This window comes from Micromesistius poutassou (assembly GCF_964030765.1).
Source record: "Micromesistius poutassou genome assembly, chromosome: 3".
NCBI lineage: Eukaryota > Metazoa > Chordata > Actinopteri > Gadiformes > Gadidae > Micromesistius > Micromesistius poutassou.
In genome coordinates, this window is record NC_140273.1 from 11,220,921 (window position 1) to 11,244,691 (window position 23,771).

The 23,771-nt window shown below is 43.9% G+C and overlaps 2 protein-coding genes across 2 annotated transcripts; one reads left to right on the forward strand and one right to left on the reverse strand.

Moving 5' to 3' along the window:
• Positions 1-777: 777 nt before the first annotated feature.
• On the forward strand, positions 778-9,124 carry LOC311341219 (mitoferrin-2-like). The gene is made up of 4 exons (XM_084466116.1): positions 778-1,268; positions 4,925-5,153; positions 6,278-6,334; positions 7,098-9,124. The coding sequence occupies exons 1-4, from the start codon at positions 924-926 to the stop codon at positions 7,694-7,696; spliced, it is 1,230 nt and encodes a 409-aa protein (XP_084322242.1). The 5' UTR covers positions 778-923; the 3' UTR covers positions 7,697-9,124.
• Positions 9,125-18,887: 9,763 nt separating this feature from the next.
• Positions 18,888-21,301, reverse strand: LOC311341220 (homeobox protein Nkx-2.5-like; the record flags this gene model as incomplete). The annotated part of the gene is made up of 2 exons (XM_084466117.1): positions 18,888-19,537; positions 20,815-21,301. 2 exons carry the CDS (start codon positions 21,299-21,301, stop codon positions 18,888-18,890), a joined length of 1,137 nt encoding a protein of 378 aa, XP_084322243.1.
• Between the last annotated feature and the right edge of the window lie 2,470 nt (positions 21,302-23,771).

A 23,771-nucleotide genomic window follows, 5' to 3' on the forward strand; every position in this document is an offset into this window, starting at 1 on the left:
CCTGGTGGAAATACATTATATAGTTTCACCATGTCTCATACTGCTGTAAGTAAGGGTTAGTTATATAACCATGTACTGACGGTCACCCGCTTAACCTAACTAAAAGATAAAGGTTTGGAAATATTAAAATGTACTATTAAATGTGCATTTCATATTTATACGGGGCTGACCTATGTAAGCCCCGTATACTGAAGTTAATTGTGGCCTTTATACATTTACAATAGATCAGATACCAAAAACAATGAACTTGAATTTGTTATAGCCAGGCTTAAACTTTTACAGTTTTTGTAGCTTTGCGTTTCGTTTTTCTGAGCATAGCAGTGAACACTGAAGCAATTCACTCTTCATCTTAATGATATCCTATTCACTTTTAAGGTTTTTTTTTGAGTAGTTCAATAAAAAAACAAACATTCACTATTTTAATATAAATTCTATGTGAATTCAATAATTCCCATGAAAACAAGGTCCGCTTGTATGACCTTGGTCATCTGGAGAGCTGTCAGTAGGCCTATCTCGTAACAAGTGATGGAGACTCGCTCCTGTGTGTGCTGCACCACTTTTAGAACAAGTCCAGCCCACATATTTACCCGCCTTATATTATAATTGTGATAAAACATATGTTTCAACCAATTGCCAATATCATTCCTGTGTTCACAGAAGAATGGCAGCTATTCAGACCAATCGGAAAGCTTATTGCCATTGCGAGAACTGCCATACCCGCTGCAATCGGCTCCGCCCCTCAACCCCGAAGCAGTCGTGCTTTGACCGGGACGGCGCCACTTTTGCTAGTGCGTCAGCACCGGGAGGCTCTATCTCACCGTAAGACGACCAAACCATCGTCCACGCCGGTAGAGTCAGACTAGGCCAGGGCGGCCATAGTCTTAGCACCGGGCAATCTTACCAACCCGTTTAAAGCGATTTAAATGGAAGTGGACGGTTTCTTGTCGCGGCGAATGGCCGTGGAAGCACCGGGCGTCGACAGCGGGGTCACAGCCGCCACGGCCGGGGCAGAGATCCGGTGGCTAGGCGGCAGGTTTCTCAACACCGGTGGATTAGTTGGTGGGTTCTCGCCAAGGTCAGTAGGAGTGGAACCGGACTTCGCTGTAACATCTCACCGGACACCACCGGAGCTGTGTGCTGCTGCTGCCGAGCCAGACGTGGACTACGAAGGACTTCCTCAAGGAGTATCGACCACCACACACATGTTAGCCGGAGCCGTGGCTGGCATCATGGAGCACTGCTTAATGTACCCCATCGACTGTGTCAAGGTATCTAAAAATGAGGATATAATAATTACTACGAAAGTCTTATCTAACTGCGGTTAGATGAGCATGGGTGTCACTGTCACTGGTTTGTCTTTCCAATGCGTTAATTATTTATGTTGTATACACCGAGTACCACTCAAGTATATTGACCACGTACACCTATTTGACGGCGTTTATATTTATATTGTTGTAGCCATAACAATTAAAATCAAAGTTCCCACTGGAACCTGTCAAGAAACTCCCGGTTGGCATTCGGAACATTAATCTCGAGTTATGTTGCGTTCAAGTCATAAAGTAGTTCTCGACATTTCATAATTTACAACTTGTATATACCGCTCACGCATGAAACATCCAACTGGCGATTGAAACGAGGAATATTAAACCTCTGATATATTCAATCTAATAATATGGAGGAGATGGCAAAAGTTAATACCATCTACGTGTCAAATATTATGGAGGAGATGGTAATCGTTAATACTATCTACTATCCCACATAACTTGAACTCACCATCAGCCCTTCCAGTCAGGCATGGGCTCGGTTACCGGGTCAAACTAACCGAGGTTGCCGGTAAATGAACCGCTACACAAACTGTTCTGTAGGGCATAATGGCTACCAAAGTTCTTATGGCCATGATACGTTTCGGACAACCCCAATATTGTGGTGAATGCTGGCAGTTACAGTAGCATTGTGTGAGCTAGGTGGCCAAAGGCTATCAGCCTGCTTGGCTACCCAGCTACAGTGACAGAATAGTAATGCGTAGCCTAATTGAAATCTTACTTGAGGAAAAAACATGCTACAGGTTTGTATATTTATTGCGAGCTTTTTAAATCAAAGGATAACTATTTTCGGGTCTTGATTCGAGGTTCGTGGCCAAACATCAGTACGATTCTGAAAGGCATTGATTGTTATCTGACCTATAGGATTTGGAAATATTTCTCTCATAGCTACCATGGATGATGTTACCTCGAGTGTGTATTGAATACACCTGCTATAGAAGTTATTTACCTGCTGCCTGTAAAACTGGATATGCTTATTATGAGTTGATCATTACTGCACAGTGAACAGGAACAGGAAGTTATTTTCTGAAGACATCTTCTCGGAATCTTCTTACATTTCCCATTTCCTGTTGTCCTGATGTAAAATGTTCACCTCATTGGTCAACTGGGTTTGATCGATGTGGTGACTGGCTTCTGTCTGAAGAACCACATGGATTCCTTCAGGATGTCATTGCTGTTTTCAGGCAGCCAGGCCCTAGACCCACTAGACCTAGACCTACTAGACCTAGACCTAGACCTCACTAACCAGGGGACTAAATGACTAAGAAAAGGGAGGATGGGACTAGCCCAAAACAGAACTTGTGTTACTGTTCTTCAGACCAATTCTTTTGAAAATAAGTTCCTCTACATTGCGTGTCAATCTTCTCACACACACACACACACACACATACACACATACACACATACATACATACATACATACATGTTATTTTGGTTGGGCAATGTAGGACAAAAGCACGCTGAAACAATCCATCAGTGTTACAGATAATTCGAATGATGGGAAGTGGCATCGGAAAGAGTAGAAAACAATGCCAGATCATTAAAAAGCCCACCTTTGCCCATGGTCAAGGGAGCTAAGTCGCTGGTGCTAATATAATGCTGGTAGAAAGAAAGTGGAAGTTGTACTATGTCGCCAGGGGCATATTGGGCATAGAACAAAGTACTCTTTCACTGGTTGTCGAAAGTAGATAGCCACAACCTTGTTGGAGCTAATAAGGAAAACAAAGAGCTTTATTTCAAGGGCTTATGCATCAATACATTGTAATGTATGACATTAAGAATAGACAACATAATGTAAACCTCAAGGGTTGGAGGAACTGTACAAGCCAGATACACCATAGACAACAGCAGAAACACACTGGCACATCAGCCATTTTGTCGCACCGGTCTAAATGGCCGTCATGGTGTTATTCAATTGCCATGTCATTCTGATACATCAAGTTTCACCAGGCACGGCTAGAGCTGCATTCAGAAAAGGATGCATGTTCCTTCATTTTGAAACGCATGCCTTTTGTTTGTAATATGTAGTCATATCCTGTTCTGTCAGTCAAAGTCTGAGAACACCAACTTGTGCTCAAAAATGTTTGGATCCATGTCTATTGGAAGGTCTGGCCTGCAATGTTCTGGTGTGTTTGGGGAAATTGTATGTTGTTCCATGGCCTACTTTATCCTTCTCAACACAGTGATGCTGGGTGAAGCCGTATTCAGTATGGGAACAAATCATCATGAACAAACCCCATTCTTTCACAAAGGCACTCTGTTGTGGTCCGTAACAATGTTATCCAGGAAGCAGACAGAGTAGGAAGAACAGATTTCTAATATAAGAAATGCAGTAGGTTCTTTGAAAGGCAAGCACACATTTAAAAAGGGGCTGGAACTATTCTAAATAGACCCAAAGTCAGTGAATATTCCTTATCTTTGAACAGAAATTCCACTGGAACCGATTTTGTAAATGTTTAATTTCAGGAGAGGCTTTTGGTATTTATTGGGCCTATATATTTTTCACAGTGAACAATGAGGTGTATGCCTATTTCACTTTTTAAATCACCTCATACTTGGTATTTAATCACAATCCAATTGTGTAGTTTTTCACATGAACCCACAAATGGATAAAGCAATACAAACTTTGAACCCGCTTACAGTAAAAGAATAAATAAAAGAACAGGGCAGTTTAAGCTCTGCCTTGAGTGCCCTCTACCAAAAAAAAGCATTGGGTTCTCTGGTTCACTGGTTCTCTGTAGAAGTATTAATCAAAATTTGGGACGGGTAGAAAAAACCTGATGGCATTTATAACAGCAGTTTCCTTAGGCACATTCCATTTTCTCTTTCCTTAAACCATCATTTACGTGGAGAGGGGGAGGGAATAAGTCTTTGTTATTGCACATTGTTAGAAATTTTGGGGTTGGGCCATCCTCCTCATTACGGGAACACTGGTGGTTTCCTGGATTATGCAAGTGGGTAAAACCTGCCTAGTCACCCAGTGGACTTACTGGAGGAGATTTCAGTGGACCTGTTGGAGGAAATCTGGGGTGGCTAAACTAGCTCATCAGCCCCTGCAGGACTATCAACAAATCTATAAAGAGATGGACAGAACAAATCCTCACCAGTATATTGATTAACTTGATGTATCATGTATTTTCCCTCCTGGCTACGTAGCCAATTACCGTAGCTGAATGAATCTATGCCATTTTGGAATTTCAGGAAGTACAAAATACACTTAACAAGGCCAGGGAAGGGGGGGGGGGGGATTCCGACCACATTCCTTCAATCCTGAGTCTTTCCTAGACAGAGTTCATTAGCTGACTTTAAAATGTATAGTATGCCCTTTGATATATTCTGACCTGATATTCTGTAGGTTTGCGGTGGATACATCCCTCTTTTCATCCCTCCCACTTTAAAGGGAAACCCAAACCACCTGAACCCCACCTTTTTGTAAAGTTCAGGTTTTTGTCTTATCCTGTGTTAGGGCTGCCAGGTCCCCTGTAATCGCTGAAACAGTAAAAAAATAGACTTATTACCAGGTTCAAATGGGTTTATTAGTGTGCATGGCAAAGTACTGGATTATAACAGGAGTACTCTCTCTCTCTCTACCTTCCTCCCAGACGCGGATGCAGAGTCTGCAGCCTGACCCTGGTGCCCGTTACCGCAGTGTGGCGGATGCCCTGCGGCAGATCGTCCGCACAGAGGGGGTATGGCGCCCGGTCCGGGGCGTTAACGTGATGGCAGTCGGGGCAGGGCCGGCCCACGCTCTTTACTTTGCCTGCTATGAGAAGATCAAGTTCACCCTCAGTGACGCCGTCCACCCCGGCGTGAACAGTCACTTCTCTAACGGTAAGTTTGTTGCTTTGCCAGCAGCGGTACGAGGTTGCCATGTTGAGAGCATGAGAATGCTCAGCTTGTGGTATGAGCGGGGTCCAAAGTTCATATTTTTGGCTCACCAGCCGAGGTGAATGGTAGATAAAAACTATTTACCAGCACTATAAAATACGTACTATATTGTACAATGAGCTTAATCATATGTTAAATAAAGTGTCATAGTTTAAGATGTATAGAAAGGTTGAATGCATGAGCCAAGTGAAAATATTCGAACAGAGTTCAAAAGTTTAACGTCCCAATGGTTAACATATTAACATTTTTTTTAAGTTTAAGGGTTAAACAAATGGCTAAACCTAAAATGATTGTTTGAGCTTGGGCCAAGAAGTATTAGTATGATGAGTAGTAGACAATGTAGTATAAGCAAGAATTATATTATATTATAACACGGTAAACACAGCCTGTGCAATTAAGCCCGATGTTTCAATGTTATTCCTTTTTTTATTAAAATGGAACGGTTCATCCTTCAAATATACCAGAGAATTATTTTGAAACCTTTGTTGCAATAAATGTTTTAACTAGATTATACAACAGTCTTCCTAGTACATTATTAAACAGATGTAGAGGTATTCAAGATTCTCCAAGATAATCGAGAACATGGCTCTTACTATCTGGGGGCCTACCAAATACTGTGACCCCAGAAATTAGTTCATGAGAAATTCCTAGGTTGGACCACCACCTTCAACTGAGCCCTCCCCATCTCCACATGTGTTGTCTGATACAATGTCCATCTAATCACCTGCAGCAATTAAAGGCCATTGTCTTCAAGGTCCTTAAAGGGCCCCTATTTTACCACCATGTGTGAGGGGGGGGGGGATTAGTCATCACAAGCTGTTCGTATTTTGTGCTCACAGAAGATTAATTAATAATAATTTGAAAGGAATGTCCGGTTGTCCACTGCAGCAGGTGGTCATGTGGTTTCCAACTCAATAAATCTCTTACCACTTAGATCTCAATTCAGATATATCAGGAAAATGGCATTACTGTCAAGTCATTTTTTAAAGGTTATAGATGTAATTGTATTTTCTTTTGGAAGAGGCCATGTATATGAATCCTCCCCTCCTTTCTGTCTTTCTCTCCAGGAGTGGCTGGCTGCATGGCCACGGTGCTCCACGACGCTGTTATGAACCCAGCTGAAGGTGCACACCCACTCGCTCTCTCACACACCTCGATTCTATTAATAGGGAAGCTTAATCTCCTATTAGCCTGTTGAAACTGCTGTCGTTTGAAGATATTCATATCACACCACGTGCAGAAGTTATTTACATTTACATATTTTCCAATCTTTTAGCGTCTATAGTTTTATGTGTAGGAACGGTGGACATTTCAGTAGTTTAGGACTTGTATTCATATAGAATAGGCTTGCCGGATAGTCTGGTGTCTAGGGTGCTGGACAGGCAGTCGGTAGGTCCTGTGTTTGACTTACATGTCCACAGTCTACCTTCTTGAGCACTTTGGCCCTAACTCTATGTACCTCTAAATTAATCAAGCATGGCCTTCATGTTAGAGTAGTAATCTCAAACTAGGCTACAGTGAAGTAGCCCAAATATTAGTTGTCCCCGTTAGTTAATGGTTCACCTTCACCTGTCAGAGATGCATGGTGCTTCTCATTTATATACTCCTGGGGTTTGGTGTATCGCAATACTGGTGGCGGTGTTACATCATGCTGTGATATGAAATGTTAAATAGTAATTTGTTTAGGTTTAATGTTGGCCAACCACTAGGTTGTCATAAATATATACAGATGTTTCAAAGGTCAATTGTTTCACTGCAATAATTATTAAATCTTCTTGCTTTCTCCCTCTTTCCACCCACCTGTCCTCCCTACATTCTCTCCTCCTCCCCTCCTTTGCCTCACCCCCCCCCTCCTTTCATCTCTTCCTCCCCCTCCGCCCTCCCCAGTGGTCAAGCAGCGGGTGCAGATGTTCAACTCCCCGTACCGTGGCGTGGTGGACTGTGTGGGGGCCACGCTGCGCAGAGAGGGCCCCGGGGCCTTTTACCGCAGCTTCACCACGCAGCTCACCATGAACGTGCCCTTCCAGGCGCTGCACTTCATGACCTACGAGTACCTGCAGGAGCTGCTCAACCCCCACCGCCACTACGACCCCTCCTCGCACATGGTGTCAGGCGCACTGGCCGGGGCCCTCGCTGCCGCCGCCACCACCCCGCTGGACGTGTGCAAGACCCTCCTCAACACGCAGGAGGCGCTAGCGCTTCCTGTGGCGGCGGCGGCAGCGGCATCATCATCATCATCATCAGCGGCCGGAACGGCTCCGCCCAACGCGGCCGCGCGCCAGATCTCCGGTCTGGGCGAGGCGTTCCGGACGGTCTACCGGATGGGCGGGGCTCCGGCGTTCTTCAAGGGCGTACAGGCGCGCGTCATCTACCAGATGCCGTCCACCGCCATCAGCTGGTCGGTGTACGAGTTCTTTAAGTACGTGCTCACCGAGCGCCAGCACCGCCGCCGTCTCCGCCCCCCGGAGCGTGACATAGACAACTGACCGCTCTCACACCCCCATCCCCCAACCCCCCGCTTGTCTTTTGACGCACAGAATTAACCGCTAGCCAAGTTAGCCTCTCTCTGTAGTCAGGGGTAACAAGGTTAGCGGGTCCGATAACACATTTTAGTTGAGCTACCGACATTGATAATAGACGGCCATTTCACACTTTTACTTTTCTTTTTTTGTGTGTGTGTTTTCATCAGCTCGCATCCAAATGGATGTTTGACTGTTTTCAATGACATGATATAATGTCCCAGGTCGATTACTTTCAACAACAAAAAAATCTTCATTATTCACCTTTCCCTTCCAACTATTATGAATATCTCTATAATGAGACTGAAGATACAATTGTTCTTTCTAATCATCAGGAAATCCACTCCACCTATTTAACACACTCCGCACTTTATTATTAATTCAGCCTTGTTGCCCTTATAACCACAAGGGGGCGCCTCTCTACCGTAGAAATGACAGATGGGGAAACTTGTATTCCGCTAGAAACTAGATGGAGACTATTCCCAGTGTACTAAACAAAATAGAAAGTCATTTAAAAGCTTAAAATCTTTAGTGAGCGAATGAAAAGTCTATTTTTAAATCAAAATGCACCTGTGCTCTGATGCTATGTGTGTTTGTGTTTAAGTGAGGGAGAGTTGTTACTAAGCTGGAATGGATGAACGGTATTCATCTTGGACTCCGTCTCGTGTTCCTGAAACATTTAATTGGAAATGTAAATTACTTGTAGACCCTCAATTTACCATTGAGCAAGTTAATGCATAAGACGTGAGTACCATTGGTCCAGTTATGATTTGACTGGTGGTTGGATACGTCGCCCGGGTCCCTTCAGTTCTTTCCATGCAAACCCAGGGGCCACGTATCTGGCCCCTGGAGGAATAGAATGACATCTTGTTCTGCAGATGCGCACTTACAGGAAATTAAAGGATACTTGAAGTAATTTTATCGATACTTCACACCATGGCCTTACAATCAGCCGCCATGCACCAAACGCACAAATACTATGTTATATTTAAATCCTGTCTATTGAAGCCATGCAACAGTAAAAGGATGTGTATAAATTATTATAATTATATATAAAAACAGCTCATGCATTATTATAGATGCACTCAACATCTATGTTTGGGGGTGAACACTGCTTCTCTGTTGTGAAATCTAAATATAAGAGAGGTTTCTGATGGCTGCGCTGTACGCAGACAAGTCTTTAAACCAAAACGATCCCAGAGTGAAGACACAAGGGACGTACGGCAGGGTTTGAAACAACCGCCGAACAAAAGGGACTGAACCAGGAGGTGATGAAGATGGTATGCACGTGTGAAATGCTTGACATTAAAAGAGAAGCCTGTATTTTGTGAATTGTAAATAAATCTACGGCAGCTCCTCGCAGAAGCAGGGTCTTCTCTTGGCGCTGCCACGTGTTTCTAACCTGCGCGTCCTCCACTCCTTTCTGTCAAAATAAATACACTAGTCTCTCTCTCTAGCAGTTTATTCCCCACGATCTCCATGCCATGCCCACTAGAGGGAGACATCTCACCTGACCGGACTGTCAGTCCCTGGGTAAGCGACCACGTGTCATGGGCCACTACACTCTATTGCCTCTGTTTATGGTTCTGCGTCGCTGATTCTGAGCGTAATCTACGAACAGTCACTAATACAGGGACATCAAGAGAAGATGATGTGTCGCACAAACAAACAATTGTGTGAATCTAATCTACCACGTCGTAAATGTAGCCACAATGCGTAGCGGGGAAGAGAAAGCGAGTTACGCCGGTGACGTAGTGTGCGACGGCCTACCAGCGGCTATACAACATGGATGTATAATTCAACCTTTTAGACAGTTAAGTAACTCCCCCCTCCCTCAGAACCTCTTTCAATACTAGCGGTGTATGTGTGCACATCGCATGTGTTCCCCCTGCGGTCCCCAGCGTCCACGCCAACACACACACACCGCCTCCCAGCTCTGCAACCTGCCACCTAGCCTGATAACATGTGTGTAAGAGAGGTGGAGAGAGGGAGGGCTTCGATGGGCCGAGATACAGTCTGCAGGGCTTCATGGTGATTAATGGTTTCTAGTGAAGATGGGATTATGTTTCTCCACATTAGTGAACGGTTCACCTGCCAACACACACACACGCACACACACACGCACGCACGCACGTACACACCCTATGCAAAGTTGCGGGAGCTGTGTAAACAGAATTTGTCACAATTCAGTTTGGCAGCGAGGCCGCGATTGTGGCAGCGACGTGTGGGGGCTCTCTATAAGTGCTCTGTTGTAGGCCTACCTGTACCTCCCCTCACTCCCCAGGACCGCACCTTCACACCTAGACCAAGATGGATCATGTGCCACGGCGTCTCTCGTCGGGCCACACTCGAGGTATTATACCGCTACGCACCTTTAGAAGAAAGAGATATACTCCAACGTGTTCATATCCAATTTATTTGGGGTTTCATTTTATGAAGACAAAGCAATGGGCTGAAGGAAATGCCAAGAAAAAAATGCCTGGTTTATATACAAAAAAAAAATCCTACATTATTCTGGCATATGCCAGAGCAAACATGAGCTCGCTGATTCGACTGGGTTCGCAGGCTAAACAATTCATAATAAACAATTATTTACAATTTATCTTAAGAAGGAACATAAGTAGACTAAAGGAAAATGTAAGAACCTATTGCGGACACATCATAAATCAATAGTAAATTAATTAAGAAATTAAATAAATGATAATGAAGAGAAAAACAAATATGTTATTTTATGTAGTCAGACTGTTTTGCTCATATAATCCCATAAGGTTATCTGCTAAATGTTGATGCATACAGTCTATAGTCTCTTATTGTTTCATTTTTCATTTTATTGTTACATTTTGAGTATTTAAAAATAAATACATTCTTAAAGGTCATAGGCCAACTGCTGGCATGGGCTTGCATTGCTAGTGAACCAATCAGCTACCGGTGCCAAGGCCTTCTCCTGGTTAGATCATTATAGCTCTCTAAAACAGTTGTGTAAGCGTATATCAGGATAAGTAGATATATGGAGATGTCCAAATATAAGTTTATTAAATACACTATTTAGTACAGATGTTTGCGTCTTATAAAATCGAGCATCTAATTCCCTTATCTAAATGTTTGTTACTTTGTAAACCAAATATAAACGTTTATTCTCCTCAGATTTGGAGAAGGCAAGTTCATTCGTTGTCCGTTGGAACTCTTTTGATTAAAAATACATTGTAAGCATTAAAGCATTGCCAGTGGACTTGAAACTTCTGCGACATAAGCAACGCTGTGTTGATTAATAGACACTATTGCGAATGTCTGTCTATCCCCTCCCGCTTTCTGCCAAATCTCCAGATGTTCTCCTCGCTCTCCGTCGCGGTTCAGATCGTAGAATGCTCCACAAGAAGCTCAATCGCCCGCCGAATCGTATGGAGGAGTAAGGATGCATCGGTTTATCCTGACATTAAATATTTTAAAAACGCCAATAATAGGCTGTTACCGCCGCCGACCGCCATGACCTACAACATGTACCGTGACAATGGTTATGACAATTTGTCATAACCATTAATATGATAATAATCATTATCATTAATATGAATCTTTGTCATTGACAAAGATTCATATTAATGTATATTTTTCGCAAAACAGAAATTGCGGTGTGTACAGTCCCATTCAGTGATTTGTAATAAATTTATTGACATTGGGAAAAACGTTTTCACTGTAAAAGCAACTTTACTTGTAAGCTATGATCTATATTTTTACATTTACACACTAAACAATTCATAAATCTATCCAGGACCCTCATCACTTAAGCTACTCGATGCTGTCGTAGACGATGACATAATCTTGGAGGTACTTACTGGCACCTTACACTATACAGGCCACCGTAGCCATAGTAAAGAGGGGGGGGGATTCAGTTGGTCGCAATCTGCAACCTCACCGCTAGTTGCTACTAAATTGTACACACTGGACCTTTAATGACCTTCACTGCATTTAGACAGAGAGAGGAAACTATCAATCATTAACATTCCCCTCACGTTCCCAGTGAGCCCCCAGCTGAACAACAAATGAATGTGTATGCATGTGCGTGAGACCCTAAGACACAAACACACACACACACACACACACACACACACACACACACACACACAGACACAAACATACAGCAGTTTATGCCTGTTTTTACAAACACTGACATACTGGGATGAATGGATATTGGTAGCGGTGGATAAACAGCTCCTCTGCCTGCATCTTCCCAGAAACATAATGGTTTTGACCCAGAAGGCTGTGCCAGCAGAATGGATACATGGGGATCATGGAGGATAAATATTTAGAGATGGGAGGGCGACGGTCAGACCAAAAGCCCCTTTTGTCGAGCTTGTGCTTGGCTGACCGATGTTCTCTGCTCTCTCGAAGTCAGGAACACGGGAAAACAGTTTTCTTATCTCCAAGCATCTCTAAGCTTTGGCTAAATCAATCACCCGCCCCCCCCCCCCCCCCCCCCCCAATGAGCTGGGCTACTGAACCACGGATTGCCTCGGTGTTAAGGTTGTCGATGGGGCTACTGAACAGTACTTCTCAAGCCACAAAGTCAACAGATTGGCATCTGGTGGGTGCAAGTGGAGAAAAACACTTCAAATGCTATGAAACACTTAAAATGCTATGTTTTCATGATGATGTGTTACATACAGACTAGGGGTGTAACATACACAAAAGTCACGATTCGATACGTACCTCGGTTTTTAAGTCACGGTTTGGTATGTTTTTCGGTACAGCAGTTTTTATTATTTTATTTTTACTAAACAATTGGATTTTGATTTGATTTATTAAATTGTATCAAACAAATGCCTTACACAAATGGAAAGACATCAAATACAATTGAGGATAAAAACACAATAAAAAAAGTCCAGGACTTATTTCCATTGTGGTCCTCAACACAAAACATCAGGACAAGAAAAGACACTCTCAGAGTGTGTGATAATCAATAAAAACTTTATATTAAAAAAATGTATATATATATATATATAACCGAACCATTAGAATGAGTGTATCATTACACCCCTAATACAGACAGTCTAAGGACCAGGCAAAAAGAGCATGCTAAAGGGTGAAAGAGCCCTTGAAAGAGTGCACACATGATTAAATAGGTTTAAAGTTACATTTATTCATCCAAAATTACTGGAATGAAACCTGAAGCCTGTATCATCAGTGGTGCGTGTGATTGTTGCATGTATGAACACATGTATTAACACAAGACAAAGACCAAACAATAAACCAAGAGAAAAAGGACAAAAACCCTATGGGACACAACAAAGACCAACCTTGCCTTGTGTGAAGGGGAAAATGATAGCTGTGGTACACCTGAGGCCTATACAGGCCCGACCTGCACACCACATAGGCAGACGACCCACTGGCCCCCTGGCTAAGATAGGCCAACAACAGGAGAACAAGCAGACAGAGAGAGAGGGTCATCACATCAGAATTTAAATACTTCAATGAGTTAGACTGTTTGTGAATATATACAATAAATGTTGTATTCCTGTCCTCTTAAAGCTAGGGGACGCAATTTAATCAAGAAGCATTTTTTGTCATATTTGAGCATATCACATCCCATATACTGGTAAAAACAAATGCAACTTGTGAATTTTAGATACACGTAAGTAAGGAGCAGATTTAAGAGACTTCTTGCTCAGAATGGATGCAGATGTTGGGGATCGAACCTGGAAGGCAAAAAAGGAACCTTTTGACCGGCTGGGAGTCAAAATGCCCCCTGTATTGTCTGGTCTGTATGGTGAACATACCGTACTCCAACACACTTCTTAACCATGAGATCTGTGTTAGGGGTTAAGGCGTCTTGCTCTAGGCCTACAGGGAGCCAACGTGAGGGCTCGAACCTGAGCCTTTTGGCTGAGAGTCAACCGCCCTAGCAACTACTCTATCCTGTCTAATATTATTAAATAAACATGTTTTTTTGTAACAGTAGGACTGCAGAAGAAACAGCAACGGAGAGTATTTAAAGAGCAATGTGTCTAGGCCTGCCGCGGCCTACCAAGGCCTGTGCTCATTGGCTGCTGATAGATGGAATGTTGCCGCCTAATCACGACCTCTAGAGTGGTTGGAGTGGCAGAGAGAGAAGGGGGCGGGGTGAAAGAGGAGGGTTAGAGTGACACAGTCGTTTGATTAATGTATTGAGTTTTGATTAATTTTTATTAATGTACCTGCAAGTCTGACTGTCTGCCTGCCTGGCTATCTCTATCCCTGTCTGACCGTCTGTCTTTCTGCCAGTCCGCCTGCCTGCCTGTCGGTCGGTCTGTCTGTCTGTTTGCCTGTCTGTCTGTCTGTCAACCAATCTGCCCCCCCTTTCCCCCCTGTCTGTTTGCTATCTGCTGGCCTGCCTGCATGTATTTCCTTCTTACTGCACAAGTTCTTGTCCTTGCATTGAAGCGTCAAGCAAATACAGGTAATATGACAACAAACATGGCATCAGTATAAATACTTCAATACTTAAATACTAACTAGAACTAGATTAAAACAGCGGAGGCCAGGATTTGTTATACCATGTTTAAAATGTTATACATACATTCAATAAACACACTCAGGAACCACAAGCGTACATAGTAAACTTCTTGATAACGTTTATTTCAAGAAGTGTAAATGAAAAGAAGACCAACATACACACTTATCTGTAGATGGCAGACAAATTAAGTAACTTTTACACAGGTGACTATTGCTGCACATGCTTTGTTTACTTTGGTTTTGTGTTCTTCATTCTCCATGTATTGAAATCCTGTAAATCCTGATTAGATGAAAAAGTTTCTACATAGACATGATATGATAACACATCCTGAGTTAATCTGACGATAACACATCCTGAATTAATTTAACAAATACACAAACCTGTGTTCATCTAACGAAAAAAATTCTAAATGTCATACACCAACCTCAGTTAATCTAACAATACACCAACCTCAGTTAATCTAACAATACACCAACCTCAGTTAATCTAACAATACACCAACCTGACTTAATCTAACTATACACCAACCTGACTTAGTCTAATGAAACACAACCTGAGTTAATCTACCGATGCACCAACCTGAGTTAATCTAACGATACACCAACCGTTAATCTAATGAAATGCAACCTGACTTAATCGAATAGTTACACAACCTGAGTTAATCTAACTATACACCAACCTGACTTAATCTAATGAAACACAACCTGAGTTAATCTAACGATACACCAACCGTTAATCTAATGATATCACAACCTGACTTCATCTCACGATACACTAACCTGAGTTAATCTTACTATACACCAACCTGAGTTAATCTAACAATAACACATCCTAAGTTAACGATAACACAAGCATTGCTTAACTAGCTCTCTATACTGATATCTACTGGTATCTAAAGTTGAGATAGAGTTCTTTCTTCAAATTTAACCAGAGGAAATGCTTTAAAAAACACACTTGAAAAAAATGTGTGCCAGCATGAACAAGCAATGTGTTCTTTCTGCCACTATCCCCCTGAACTCTGTTGGGAGAGAAATGCACAAAGAACAAGGGTGACCACAAATTCAGATTATGAGCTCTTGGTCTAATAGTGGCTAGCTGTGGAATCCGTCTGAATCTCAAGTTGGGTTAGTATGAATGTCTGCTTAGCTCCACACATTTTCACTTTTTTGGGTACACTTATTACATGTATCCTATGTATCCCATGTTGCACAAGAGACAATTTTCCTTTCCTTTCACATGCCAAAAAATGCTACATTAAGCCCTGTTTTAATGGGTGTTATATACTTTTCGGGATTAGTTGTGTCCTCTATAGACAAAACAATAAAGGATCAACCGAAAGAAATGACAGTTATGCAATAAATAAAACTCATGCAATTTCAGTTTTTAAAATAAAAAATAAGATGAGGCTATAATAAAGAGAGAGAGAGAGAGAGAGAGAGAGAGAGAGAGAGAGAGAGAGAGAGAGAGAGACAAAAAAAAAAAAATAATAATAATAATAATAATAAGAAAATTAGACTAGACAGTTGGAACGAAAGAAACACGGAATGACGCTTCCGGTAGGACCAAGATAATCTAGTTTAACAACAAATCCCCTTACCTATTTCTAAATGTCAAGATCTCCAACGCGGGCACAGAGCAGCCAGGCGCCTGCGTGTGCCGGTGTTTGAGTTGGAGACTCAGTCCTCATTTGTGATTAGTGTAAACAGGGTATCTTATTGTAGAGCACTTGCCAAACCTAATAGCCTATCGACGGTAATCATTACAATATTTTACTATTATTATTGTTCAATACTATTACAGGCAGTTAAGGCCTACTGATAGCAATGATGATAAAATAGGCTACTAATTATAATAATAAGAATAATTATAATATTGTTCACATAAAAATAAAAAATATATACATTATTATCATTCATATCCTCTTGTTATTAGTGTTGTTATTAGGCCTATCTTTCTATCTATCTATCTATCTATCTATCTATCTATCTATCTATATATATATATCTATATATATATATATATATATATATATATATATATATCTATATCTATATATATATATATATATGTATTCGCCTATAGTCGTGATTGAACAATTATTATATATATTTTTTTAATAGTTAATCATGCATAATCATTGTAGCCTAATTAAATGTCATCGTTGATTATATAGAAAGTAAATATATTTTCTAAAATGTAATTAGTTCAGGAAATCGTCCTTCGTCCTCTAAACATGATCGGGGCATAATACTGACCCTAATTCTAATGTTATTACATTATCAATAGGCCTATTAATTATTATAATAAAATTATTATTATTATGATTATGATTATGAGTAGACTATTATTATAAGGTATATTATGCTGATACATAATAAATAATAATGCATAAATGAAAGATACTTTTGTGTGGTCTTAACCCTGCAGTGGGTCCAGATGAGTAAGGTGTATAATGAGGCTGACGCCGTTCTGTCGCCATCTTTATTTACTCGGGTCAAGTGGCGTCCCCCACGCCGGGGGACAGAGACCCCCTTTCCCTCCAGAGCCCCCCACCTCGGTCTGTTTACCAGCCTATTCATCCCCATTAGAGGCTGCAGGGCCACGCTGAAGGCGTCCAGAGACGGCTTTAACTCGTGTTTGGTCCCAAACAGGAGATTAGGAGAAAACAGGGGAGAGAGAAAGCGTCGGGCAGGTTAATAGGGTTTTACCTGGCGGGAGCCGACTGATCTCTATCTCGGTGCGCCCGATGGTCTGGAGCGATAAGGACGGGCCCAACTAGAAGGATGGAGGGGTGGTGCGGTGGGGGTTGTGGGTTATCGGAGTAGGACCACAGGACATAAGGAGCCCAGTGAACAGGATAAAGAAAAGTATTTGGGTCAGTGTTCCCAGTAGCCTGACACTATCAAACACTATCGGCTACTAATTTTATTTTTAATTTGTAAACACAAAGCTTGAGAAATGCTGTATCGTGGTAAGCCGCATGGTTTGTGCTACTCGGGTAGACCGGGTGACTGAGTGTGGATTAAAGCAGGTCCCGGACTGCATGTCCCCTGTCCAGCCCAGACCAGAGGCTCAGCCGACATAGACTCCTTTAGTTTATAGAATTACGCCGTTATAAAAACCCAAGTTTATATTTTACCCATTGTCAGTAGAATGGTGCAACTTTCGATTATTATTATTTGTTATTGGGTTTTAATGTAAATGACATCATTTAAAATACCAAAAGACCAAACGGCACCATTACGCATCTAATATGGAGCAGTTCGGTTCTGGTCTCCGATTAGGAGTGGGAAAAAACGACAAAAAAAAACACAATATATCCTAACTAAAGAAAGTGAATGAATGCCTCGTCCCCCGTCCCCCCATCCCCACCACCACCACCTCGTCCATGTTCTCTCCTGGGATAAATGGTACAACATGTAGCAATAATACCCTGCCTTTATACCCGTGCCCCCCGCTGCCATAACCTCGAGCCCTGCTGGCCCGAACCCTCTCGGCTGGGGATTTCTACTCTCCGCCCCAAATCAGAGACCCATTCTTCCCGGACAAAAGCCCCCGACGCGGACAAAAGTGAACACATCTCCCCCCGTGTCCCCCTCTCCACGGAGCGCAGCCAGTTAGAATAACGCGCTGCCCGATCCCCAAATTGGAATATTAGGACGTCAATCTCTCGCCTCTTGTGCGCCATTGTCTTTCCTGAGAGCCCAAGTCTGCCCACCACACACCTTTTGTCCGGGAATCCAATAAACCATTATTCCCGCTCTGCAGTCCTGCGCCAGCTCCTTTTTAGGGGTATTTTAGGTGCCTAATCTCGTCCTTAAAGGCCCTCAAATAGAGAACCATTTCCTCCTTTCACACTGCAGGCACCAGGACTATTATCACGAGTATTGCCTGGCCGGGCCCCTCAAAGACTGGCCTCTCGAGCTGCACTCGAAAATACACATGTTTCATTTAAGGAATTAGTAAGGGAGGTTTGAATGTGTTGGAATAGTCAACCAAAACTACCTTTCCATCAGCGTACCATGTATAACCTTGCGAGTACAGGCTATGCTTAAAGGAAATATGGTGTTCATTTTCATATAGGATACGCTCACAGCAGTATAAACAACCACATGCATCAACATGTTTCTTTGTAACTTCTATATAACTACCGTTATGAATAAAATAGAATAAAGAGAGCACTTCCTTCCATCTCGTGTTTATTTGAATAGTTGCGGAAGAGACACATATCTCTCTTGAACCCAAAACATTTCAAAGTAATTCCACTCAAGTCAAAAGCCTGTAATTCCCTGGCTTCTTTAAAACAATTCATACAAATACATGGTCACAAAAACTGAAATACTGTCGCAAACCGTTGCGTGCTGAGCTCGTCCTGTGTGGTTCAATCATGAATAATTTGGACCAAACTGCTGAAATGTCCACTGAATCCCAGTGTTCGCTGTGATTTATACTGTCTTGGCAATATCGTGCCTACCAATCTAACCAATACTTTGTAGTATGACATAGAGTATTTTTCAGTGAGTATACAGTCAATCCGTAAAAGAACCTTTACGCACCGGCACCGCAAGGCGTGCAGTTGGAAGTTCTTATAAAACCTCCATGAGTTTAAGTCAATACAAAAAGTCCAAATGGGGGAGGGTCGTGATGTGTGTGTGTGTGCGGGGGTGTACCCTACCAAGCCCGGATCCCCTGCAACGAGCCCTGGCAGGGGGTGACAGGCCCCTGGTGTGGTTGGGTCTGGGGGCCACCGAGGCCCCCCAGGTTCATGTTCATGAAGGCCGCCCCGGTGGTCGTGTTGGTGGGGGGCAGCGTGGGGAGGCTCGTATACGTGCAGCTGTAGTTGTTGTTGCCACTGCTGTAAGCAGGGTTGTTGTACGTGTACGCCGGGTACCCGTTATAGCTGTAGGGGCTCGACCCGTACGCGGCGTTGTAGCTCTGTGTGCCCCCCAGACACGGCTTTCCGTCCCGTACCAGGACAGGCACCGCGACCCGTCTGGGTGGTGGAGGAGGAGCGTGATGGTGGTGCGACTGTCCGGCCAGCTCCAGGGACTTGTCCTGCCGCTGCCGCTTGCACTTGTAGCGGCGGTTCTGGAACCAGATCTTCACCTGCGTGGAGGTGAGTTTGAGGCTGGAGGCCAGGTGCTCTCGCTCCGGGGCCGACAGGTAGCGCTGCTGTTTGAAGCGTCGCTCCAGCTCGAACACCTGGGCCTGGGAGAACAGCACTCTGGGCTTCCGCCTGGTCCTCTGCTTCTGCACCGGGCGCTCTGAGTCCCCGTGGCCGCCGTCCCCTGCCTCCTCCCGGGGTACATGGCCGCTGCTCTCTGGAGGAAGAGGGGAAAAAAACATGTTGTGTTATTGAAGAAAAATCAAAACACAGGCCTTATAGATTGCAACTCAACCCAATGGTAATACCGGGATAATATGGCCATAGCACGTGGAGAAAAGCAACCCTCAAAAAATAGTTTTTGTATTTTGAATGAAGGTCCTGCAGCACTAGAACTTTATTGCGGTTTGTGTGATTGTATAAATGCTCGAATTGCTGCCTCACGTATAAGCCCCTTAGAATAAATACGTAGTCTGCTAAATGACTAAATGTCAATGTAAACTTTATATATGAGCCAATTATCGAAGAAAAAATTTCACAAAATGTGTCTTTTCAACAGGTCTGATCTATTTTATTAATACAGATATACCCGGCTGTGGATATACACAGCATTTATTTGACCTAAACTAAAATACACCTTTAAGACATATATTTCAAAGCTATGTAGGATAGGCCTACAGTTGCATGCTACACGTATATCATAATATTAGGTCGATAAAGTGAGCCAATATAAATACTTGTGGTGTGTGAGAGTTGACTGTACCGCTATTTCCCACAGCAGCACGCTGTGGTTTATTTTACAGACCTCTTCAGACTAATTACTGCTTTATGGTCACACATCACTTCTGCTTGTGCAGCACGCAGAGCAAAGCACTACAAAGTGTTGACATTTGGAGACTTTACTAGATCGCTCTCCGACCCTAACTTCCATCAAGGTGTTGTCCAACTTTTATTCGGGCCTTGATGCGCCACGCGTCCGTTAGCATTGCTTCAATTTACAATCAATTATTCAAATTCAGACCCGTGTATTGAGACGTGAATAAATTATGACTAAATACTACTATTTGACCTCATAATACTGCTAATTTCCATCACTCACAAATGAGGTCTACGACACCGACATGTTTCTTTCTTAAAGCAACGTCGAAATGTTTTTTTGGAGCTGGCGGTCAGAATATAAGAGTTTCAGATATAGTTGTATAATTTTGGCATATTTTAATTCAGCATTTTAATTTGTATTTTTAAATGAATTTCAAAATTTACGATTACGATAAATAAACCTACACAAAATGTCGACGCGCTTACAATACAAAAATAAGTTGCCCAATAGTTTTCCTCCGTTTTTAAATAACTGGTTAGGCATCATACAAATATCCAACCGTTTCCCATCATTTGAAAATCAAACTAAACCGTGCGCCCCTTTGCATGGTTTCCACTCCTCTTAAAGCCCATCCCCCTAGGCGTCCCAGGAGGATGATCGCCGGGTCGACTCACTGATCTCCGCCGGCTCCACGGCCTCCAGCTTGGGCTCGGCGAGGAGTCCCAGTGCGCCGGGGACTCCGCCGTAGATGATGTCCGGGGAGAGGCTCGCGTCCCCGGGCTCCTCCTGCGCTGCCAGCGCGCTGAGGTAGGCGAGGTTATCCTCCCCCTCGGAGAACGGAGGGCTGTCCCGGGCCGTCCCGACCAGCATGCAGGACGGCGGGGCTCGGAAGTGTTGCAGGGGCTGCTGTTGTGGATGGTGATGATGATGATGCAGGCCTATTTGACTGTGTGGTGACCTCTGGTGCGCCTGCTGCTGGTGCTCAAGTAGTCGTGGCGGCTGCTGCAGCTGCTGAGATTGTTGTTGTTGCTGCTGCTGCTGTTGCTCCATCTTGAGGATATCCTTGACGGAGAAAGGGGTGGAGGTGAGCTGGCTGGCCAGCATCGTGCTCCCCGACTCCGGCTCGCCAGCGGTGGAGAAGTGAAGCCCGCCTAGGAACATGCAACCCTTCTCCTTAAATAACAGCAATGGTAATAAAAATACAGATAGACCGTAGCAGCCCGCGGTTTAGTGATCTGAGGGTGCGCGACGCCGCTAGAATCCCTCATTTCCTTTTAAAAGTTAAAAGTGAAAAACAAAAGTCCAAGCGGTTGTTCGGAGAGCAGAATGTAGCGCCGGGTTGGGCCATGCGGGGCCGCGCGTCCTGCCTATCTGACAGCTCTGCTGGGTGCTTTGGTGGAGAGGGAACGAAAGGGAGAGAGAGAGAGGGTGGGAGAGAGAGGCAGATAGAGAGAGAGAACAGGGGGTGTCTGAGGGGTGGGTGTATCCAGGGAACAGTGCGGGCTGGGAGGAACCGGCTGCTGTGAAGAGACGGAGAGAAATGGGCGGCGTCACTCAGTTATTGTGCGCACAAGTTGTTTTGTTTTTATCTCAGTGGCTCTGTGAAAATACCCAGTAGACGACTGAAAAAAAGCAGTTTTTCACGTGACTCCGTCATAGCAACCTGACATCTGAAAGCAAAGAAGCCTATAGCCTACTGTATCATGTCATAACACAAGCCAAACAATGCTTTTACGCACATACATGCACACGTGCTGCCTCATAAAAGCATGACATTTTGGCTGTAACATTGTGATGATCTCTTTCTTTTTGCCCATCTCTTTGGGCCACCACTGGTGGACGACTGGTGGTCGTTCCGCGAGCTTGCACGCTCCCGGGAAAGACGCTGTGGAGGCGCGCCACTGCCTGTGACGCGCTCCAGTCAAGGTCAAGTATCGGTCCTCCAGCAGTGAGCGAGCAGCGGGCGGCCTGCTATAACTGATATCCTGTTAACCGGTTCCAACTCTACATCTTGTCAATCTTCTCGCTGATTAACCATTATATTAATTAATGTTGTAATGGTTTCCGTCCCCCAGCCTGGCTGTGTCACTGACCTGAGCCAGGGTCTCCGTGTCCCCTCTATCGCAGCGACAGGGTTGTATTATTAACCGCAAGGGGCCGATAAGCAGGGGCCCCGCCGGGGCAATTAAAATTCCAGCTGCAAAACTCACCGACATTTTTAGACACCCCAATCTGCCCCTATCAGCACCCCTTTCCGCTCCACGAGGAACCCTGCTTCTGTCAGCGGCTCCAGCTCCCGGCTTCTGGACCATCACCCCCCCTCCACACACACACACACACACACACACACACACACACACACACACACACACACACACACACACACACACACACACACACACACACACACACACACACACACACACACACACACCTCCCCTCCTTCGTTTTTTCTCACCGGACACAAGGCCGATAGGCCTGATGGTTCACGGGCAGAAAGAGACAGTCTATAAGTATTTTTGTGTGTGCGTTTGTTTGTGTGTGTGCGTGTGTGTGTGTGTGTGTGTGTGTGTGTGTGTGTGTGTGTGTGTGTGTGTGTGTGTGTGTGTGTGTGTGTGTGTGTGTGTGTGTGTGTGTGTGTGGTTTTAGCGGTGTAACATCCTGGTTTCCTGAAGGAGCCCCGCGTGGTGGGCGAGCTCTTGCCGTGATGGATCGAGGGAGCGGCTCACTAACAGAGAGATATTTATCTAAACATAGGCCTACATATATATATTTATTTATATACATCTATCTATTTGGTTACGCACGGCTGGTGCCGTGGTCCTGTCTCCACGACGCGTCCCGTGGGCTGCGAGGTGCGCCACCTCCGCCGCCACGATACTCTCGCGATTAGTGGCCGTCGTAAAACCGTGCCAAACAAGTGCCAAACAAGGCCAATGCGGCCGATTGTGTTTAGACTGGCCAAATGCACTCAGACAATCGCCTCCTTTTACTTTAAATAAGCATTAAATCCAACGACGCCAGCCTAAGCGATGTGAGCTTGTATGTGCGTCAAATGCAGGGTCAGGATGAGCAAAAAGAAACCACAAAATACAGCAGTGTGTCATAATTAACGCGCCGGGACTTTGTTTGGTTTAGGAACTCGTTGTTCCGCCTTCCCCTTCAACACTAACACACCGAGAAATCTCCATGGCTCCTTATATATGTCGTTCATATCAAGCTTAGACAAGGATCAAATCAATGTTCTGTAAAACTGTCTGCAACTTTTAACAATGACAATTACACACAGGACACATAAAGTGCTTGAATTAAAGTAGATTTTATTCGTTAAAACTACTCAAACTCTGTTAACTGACAGTTTTGGCAGAGGTTTTTGCAGTGTCATGGAGAGGAAACTTATGTGACAGCGCGGAGAGACTCTTTCGAGGGGTTTTAGAGAGCAAACAGCAGAACCTTCCGCTTCAACATCTCTGGTCCCCACCGGTAACGCAGCAGTCAGAAGGAAACGTGTTAGACCGGGCTGTTGATGGACGAGCTTATGGTGTACAGGCCCTGCTCCCTATTTACACATCATGCACATGGGCCCTGAACACGTTTCAGGAACCCAAAGGAATAAGTGAAAATGTTTGAA

Coding starts and splice junctions, on each gene's coding strand:
- LOC311341219 (XM_084466116.1), top strand. CDS start 924: ATGGAAGTGGACGGTTTCTTGTCGCGGCGAATGGCCGTGGAAGCACCG. Junction 1,269..4,924: donor ACCCCATCGACTGTGTCAAG/GTATCTAAAAAT, acceptor CCTTCCTCCCAG/ACGCGGATGCAGAGTCTGCA. Junction 5,154..6,277: donor GAACAGTCACTTCTCTAACG/GTAAGTTTGTTG, acceptor CTTTCTCTCCAG/GAGTGGCTGGCTGCATGGCC.